We start from the raw sequence: 7,126 nt of genomic DNA, 5'->3' as shown, positions 1-7,126 counted from the left end.
TGACTCCCTGGAAACAGGCATCCATTGTTTAGTTGCAGTGTAAACTTACTGCAAACTGTTTGACTAGTCATTCAGTTCGCAATGCTATACTATGCATATTTGTCTAATTCTGAGTTCTGTTGTGTGTCTATTTACAGTAAACATGCCAATTCCTGTCAAGACTGGGACAGAGACACTGTGTTGTATGTCTACTGTATATTTGGAGTAGTAAATAATAACATTTTTACTGACAATGTAGAACATAACGTTTCTGTTGTTATTTTCAGTGAGCAAAGGATGTCCAAGCTAGGGGCTTGCCAATGACTTGTGGAAAAAGTGTAGTCCCTGCAGTTTTCAATGTCATTTTGTTGCCATCCACTCAAATAAGGGATAAGAAAATCAATATTTGATTATAAAATGTATATTTCTTATCTGTGCCCTGGCTATCAAGGCAGAATCTTGTTATCTTGGAAAGCCCAACCTTTCCAAGGTTACAGAGGATTAGAAACTGGGCAGAATTGTGCTATATTATTAGCATTATGTCCAATCACACAATATATTGGTGTTTGAACAAAACAACAAACAAACAAAATACTTAAGGCATGAAACTACAACATCCTTAAAATTATAACACATGCCCTGACAAATGACATGCAACAACACAAAACTACATGAGTATTTTTTATTAGCTTATCAGAACACATGAAATTATTAGGACCAAACAGATATGTGGCAACTGTGGTTTAAGTGGGATAAGATTGCCTTTAGCTTTATGTTACATTTGAGCACCTGACATCCTCCTTTTTCTCCATCAGTCTAATATTGTGCATTCCCAGCCCTAACAAACCATTACCAAATGTAATGATTTGTGAAGTGATGATTTACTGCACCATGACTTAGAAATTGCACATTTCACACCTACGTTAGACCTGATAAATCTGCTTTGACATATTCATATCCACCATACTGATGTACAGTGTGGGTACTGTTGGACAAATGGCCATCATGTTTATTTTGTTAGTTCCAGAACAGATGCTTAGTATCGTATCTGACCTCAAAAAACAGAGCTTTTGGACATTTTCTCATTCAGGAATGAGACTCCTCCGTTGCCAGGAGTCCTGTGCATGTATAGGATGCAACCAGTTCCTGCTTTCACTGGATCCCCATTCTCTCAATGTTCTGGAGCACTGGTGGTATCAGTGTCCTTAACCTCTGAAATTAAGAATGCAATTACGACTACACAATAGAGGAGGCCAGGGCTCATTCTCCTAGGCAAGGCATTATGGTAATTAGCTGACAGAGGGGTCAAAGGCAATATGTGTTAAAGTAACAACTGAGTCACACTTTATGCATTCCAAAAGCCAGGATGAAAGGAAAGGTTTGGCGAGTTTATTAGTGGCGAAGGAAAATCAGCTTTTCTCACATTACATAGAGGAAAATTGCAAGGAAGGATTTCAAAAAATGTAGCTATTTTAAGGATGTCTGCTGGATTGAGATATGGAGAAGTTCAAGCCTAGGTCGGAACATTGGCAATGGACTAGTATTCATGTAGAAAGTCTTTCCATTCTCTGTAACAAATGTGGAGGAAAATGTTGATGAGAGCATTTACTTGTTATTTTCCCCTCTAACTTTGTAGCACAGACAAGGCTTCTACTGGAAGTAATTTGAGCTGTGTGCATTGTCTCAAACATTTTCCATGCAATTTCATTAGGCACAGTACCACGGCAAATATTTTTTACACTTACAATTTTCATTTAATTTGCAGTTTCAATTTATCACTATGCTTTTTCTGCTTCCTGATAGTTTGAAGTCAGTTATCTTTTGTTTTCAGGCATTTGTATCCAAATAAATCTAATTGCTAGAATTTCAGTTACTATTAAAGTGTGAAAACTGAAAAGGCATTTAATGGTAAGTTTTGACTATTGGCCCAAACGACCATGGCAACCTTGACAGGGACAACAAGGAGGCGGACATCCCCGGCCTTGCTATAGAAGTGAATGAAAACAGGGAATTAAAGTAAACAAAATAATGATACCAAATGACCTGACAGTTGATACAGTTGCTTGTGACTGACTGAGACCTGCAAATGAGTTAAAATAGGGTAAGGCTATTTGCACCCCTGGTACAATTAGCAGTGTATGCTATTCGTACCCTGGTGCAATAAGAAGTGAATTCTATTCGTGCCCCGGTGCACACAGCAATGTGTCCTATTAGTACCCCGGCTGGTTCAAATATCAATGTATGCTATTCGTACCCCGGTGCACACAGCAATGTGTTCTGTTAGTACCCCGTCTGGTACAAATATCAATTTATGCTATTCGTACCCCGGTGCACACAGCAATGTCTTCTATTAATACCCCGTCTGGTACAAATATCAGTGTATGCTATTTGCACCCCTCTACATTTATTCTGGCATATTGATCACACAATGTAATAATAATAAAAAAAAAACCAAGCAACATGTTTTTTTGTTGTTACGTAACATGGTGTGAATAGCTCAGCTGTGTAATAGACACTCTGAATAAGGTATGCTGTTTGCATCAATGTACAGTTAGAAGTGGATGCTATTCGTACCCTGGTGTTTATAGTACTGTATGCTATTTACACCCTGGTGCATGACCTAGCTAATTGTTGCAATCAAAACTTCCGTTTGAGAACCGATTTCTTGTTCAAATTGCGCTTGGTACACATGCGCACTCACTCTGCCAAAACACATCACACAGGAATTGAACCCCAGTCTCCCACATGCTAACCCATCTTCTTCCACGAACAAATAGTGTTTGCAGGTAAACTTATAGTTTATAGGCCTGAACGTCATATTCACGAAATTTTTGTTAACTAACAAATTGACGGTTGTATGTGTTCACTGAACCAAGATTATGAAAAAAAACACAACTTTTCAATCTAAAACTTAATCTGAACAGATATTAGTGCCGAAACCTTTCAGAATTCTTCACTTTCTGCTGACGAAAAAACGAATGTCCGCCATGTTTTTTGTGGACGTGAGCAACGTCTTTTTGTTGTTATGTCATAGGGTATGAATAGCTCAGCTGTGTGGCCAAGGCTATTCGTACCAGGGGTGTAAATAGACACTCCGGTTAAAATATCCTCAAGAAATAGTTTTATACTAACAATGAAAAACAGTATGGAAAATATACCACTGTAAAATGCAATGTGCCATTGGGAGTTTGACAATCGTTACGATGCGAGTGATATGACCATAAAGACTGTTAACAACAAAACAAATGTCATAATGTAATCCAGAACAGCAAGAACCACACAAACTTTGAATTTGACACTGACACTGAATTTTCTATTCTATTATCAGGATGAGCAGAATGACTTCATGTGGAATAATGAAAATCTCACCCAAAGCTCAGCACAAATGAATGCTTGGCCATGTGATTAGAGTGAAGGACTTTGTAATCAGGGGTAATTGCACATAATAACCCTAGACCCTTCTTTAGGATGTGGGTGGGGATTTTGTCCTGCTCTCCTGCCCGCTTACCCTCGATTGCTGGTGTGTCTGCCCCGTGACGCCTCGAGCACTCCCCTACGGTTTGCTCTGATTACTGTACGACAGTTTGTGATTGTTAATGTGCAACCCAAGGAGCTACAACTAATCATGCACAGAATGTAAACTTGGCTTTGAAACACTATAGGATCAATTTGTTGGCAAAAGATTCATAAGGTTTACATAGTGTCAGTTCTATGTGGAACCCAAGAGAGACCACTATGAGCAAGGGATTATTTTTTTCTGTCCTACTGTCCTTATTTTCTTCTGTCCTTCTGTCCTACTTTACGTGTATTCCTTTAGAAAAGTAACAAAGCTTGGTTTCAGAAAGTTGAACGTCTGTACGAATGACTTAATTGATCTCGTTTTTTGTTCTTATGCTTGGTCAATTTGTTATATTCTCCATCAGTCAGTACCAGTCAGTAGTCAGTACACTATAGCCTAAATCAAAAGACTTTGCTTTCAACACTCCTCTCAAAGTTATAAGCTAACAGTATCCATCACTTAGGCCTACTAGTTGCCAGTGTTTGATTGTAGGTTATCCCCAATATAGCCTCATCAGAACCATGTTTTAACACTAGTGGTGCACAGATTGTGAATGAATGAAGGAGTGAATGAGTGAAAGAGAGTATTCCTTTATTGCACTTTAAGGACTTTGTCCTACACAGAATAAGGTATCCTACAGTTACAGTTGCAGACAATGCACAACACAATGAAGAGAATGAATAGTCTAACTAATCCCTTTAAGGGGAAATCCGGTGTAAAATAGATTTTGGATATGCTTAGGATGAAACAACATGCTACATGTATCATGCTAATGGCTTTTGGATATGCTTAGCATGAAACAACGGTGCCATCTTGAAACAACACAGATCTCACATGTTTTTGGTGGTACTTTAGAGTAAGTACTTCTGTGAAAAACACGCAAGATCTGTGTTGTAGTGACTTCATTTCAAGATGGCGCCGACCGGCAAAAGACTCAAGGTATTGTCTGTATAAAGTCCTTTTTAATAAACTATCTGTACATTTACAAAGTTGTCAATGCCTCATTTTATATATTAGGACCTTCATTATACTAAAAAAGAAGTGTCAGGCTACTTTGAGTCTCATAAATGGTTTAAAATTAGCGTTACCAGTGTTAGCATTTTGGAAGCATCGGCTAAAAACAGGCTTAGATTGCATCGGATTAGCATTTTCTTTGCTCCCCACGAACATTCGAACTCATTATCATGCTAAGCATATCCAAAATCCATTTTACACCGGATTTCCCCTTTAAGTCAGTCGATAAAACAATTAACCGAGAGGGACCTAAGAGAGAAAACCTGCAAAATGCTGTATCTCAGAACACTATTGAAAGTGAAACTAAATAAGAGTAGGTGCAGTATTCAGACATTGTGCTACTATCACAATGCAATTCTGTGCTGTAATAGTGCTCAACAGTGACCGTGCGATTCCGGAAGTAAGAATCCAATTCATTGTATGTGATGACAAAGCGATAATATATGCACATGTGGACGTCACAAGCTCATATATCAACTTTGATTTTAAGAAAAATGTCTTTTATTTGCGATTTCACATTAAAGCACCACACTATCCGATTTGTGAACCTTTTTTTTATTTTTTAAAAAAAATATTTTTCCTTTATTAAAGACATAATACAAATATACAACTGAAGATAATACAAAAGTGAAAAAGTACGGTTACACAAAATAAAATTACAAGATGCACAAAACAAAGACAACAATTAATAAGTAAAAACAAGAGAAAAGAAAAACAGGAAAAGGAAAAAGACAATTAACAAGGGGAATTAACAAGCACATTATTGTAATGTTTAAGCAATGTTGTAGCTTTTTTGTTATCCAATCTTTTAACAATTTCAAGAAAGGAATCTGTGAACACCTTTCCAAGGATTACGGTAAGCGAATTGCGTCATTTCCTGTTTGTAGTGTCAGAGTGGCTGCTCTCACGCTAGCTCGCTCCTGTTTTTCTTTCCACGTAATCCACTTAATTAGACTACACCTAGGTTTTATTTACGTAAAAACTCCACTCTTAACCACTCGTGTAGCCAATTCACTTGTCTAATCTATCTTAAGGACGATGGCAGGGTCCTCTGCTGCCCCTGCCTCTCCTATTTCCGATTCTCTCCGTTGCCCGGCGTGTCACATGCTAGCTAACTCTTCAGCCTCCTTTAGTGGACATGCTACTTGTAAAAAATGCAGACTAATAGCTAACTTGGAGGCGAGGATAGGTGAACTAGAGAATCACATCCACACACTGGATCAGATTAGCAAACAGCTAGTGGCAGAACCCTTGGTAAATTGTGTGGATGCACCAGCCGACTGCACAGTTAGCGCAACCATGACAGCCCCCTCGCAGCAAGGGGATAGTCCTTGGGTGACTGTTAGGGGAGCCAGACCCAAGCGAAAGCAGCCCGTTGGGCCTGTTTCGCCTGGATCTAAATCCAAACGAAGGAAGCCCACTGCTAACCACCAACCTATTCATGTTTCTAATAGATTCTCCCCCTTAGCTAGAGAAACCGAGAAACCTGCTACTCTGGTCATTGGCGCTTCTACTATACGAAACGTGATGCTAGCGACTCCATCGGCCATAGTAAAATCGATATCTTGGGCCAGAGCTAACGACATCGAATCAAATTTGAAAGTGCTGGCTAAAGCTAATCGTAAATACTCGAAAATAGTTATCCACACTGGCACTAATGACGTCCGATTGCGTCAATCGGAGATCACCATACAAAACTTTATCTCCGAGTGCAGGTTCGTGCAACAGATGTCTGACTCTGTAACTTTCTCTGGACCCATACCCATTAAAAGAGGTGATGAAATGCTCAGCAGAATTTCGGACCTCAACCGATGGCTGTCAAAGTGGTGTGCCAAAAACAATGTGGGCTTCATAGATAACTTTAGCTCCTTCTGGGGGAAACCTGGACTGTTGAAAAGAGACGGTATCCATCCCACATGGGAGGGTACTGCCCTCCTTTCAAGGAACATAGACCGTCACTTAACCGAGGCTAGTTCCTGACGAACCAGAGATCCAGGAAGCAGAGATAAGGTCTTACACAGATCTCTGCCGTCCTAACAGTCACCCAGGTATACAGGGCATACAAGGCCAAATAGAGAGGGTGTCTGTACCAAGACTGTCAACTCTTACTCGACCCACTAGGGGAATTATTCGTAGCAATCTTATTACGATAAAAACTTCTCCGGTGAAGCAAATTCCTCCAAAAACGCAACTTACACTTGCTTTACTTAATATTCGATCACTGTCAAGTAAAACTGCCTTGGTTAATGAAATTATTACTGACAATCATATAGATGTCATGTGTCTTACTGAAACCTGGCTTAAACCAGATGAATACCTTCCATTAAATGAGTCTACACCTCCCTCCCATTTGAATTATCATGTACCACGCCACACTGGCAGGGGAGGTGGAGTAGCTACAATCTATCAATCTAGTCTTCTCACATCTCCCAAGCTCACACACAAGTTTAAATCTTTTGAAGTTCTAGTCCTCAATTTTTTACCGCCAGACTGGAAAACTGATCACTGAATTCTTAGAGGAATTTTCTGATTTCCTTTCCACTTTAACTATCCAAACAGAAAAAATACTTATAT

General features: G+C 39.2%; 1 protein-coding gene across 1 annotated transcript; it reads left to right on the top strand.

Annotated features, from left to right (window-relative positions):
* Positions 1–5,569: 5,569 nt before the first annotated feature.
* LOC143131664 (uncharacterized) lies at positions 5,570–6,591 on the top strand. The gene has a single exon (XM_076291284.1). The coding sequence runs from the start codon at positions 5,591–5,593 to the stop codon at positions 6,530–6,532; it is 942 nt and encodes a 313-aa protein (XP_076147399.1). The 5' UTR covers positions 5,570–5,590; the 3' UTR covers positions 6,533–6,591.
* Positions 6,592–7,126: the final 535 nt, after the last annotated feature.

This window comes from Alosa pseudoharengus, unplaced genomic scaffold (genome assembly GCF_046254945.1).
Source record: "Alosa pseudoharengus isolate Yale_2024_CS ecotype anadromous, Long Island Sound unplaced genomic scaffold, YU_APseudo_1.1 YU_APseudo_1.1_scf_18, whole genome shotgun sequence".
NCBI classification, from domain to species: Eukaryota; Metazoa; Chordata; class Actinopteri; order Clupeiformes; family Clupeidae; genus Alosa; species Alosa pseudoharengus.
Note: the sequence above shows the minus strand (reverse complement) of the source record. Positions and strands in the feature narration are given on the sequence as shown.

Bases quoted from the DNA above. Each gene is read 5' to 3' on its own strand.
- LOC143131664 (XM_076291284.1), top strand. From the start codon at position 5,591: ATGGCAGGGTCCTCTGCTGCCCCTGCCTCTCCTATTTCCGATTCTCTC.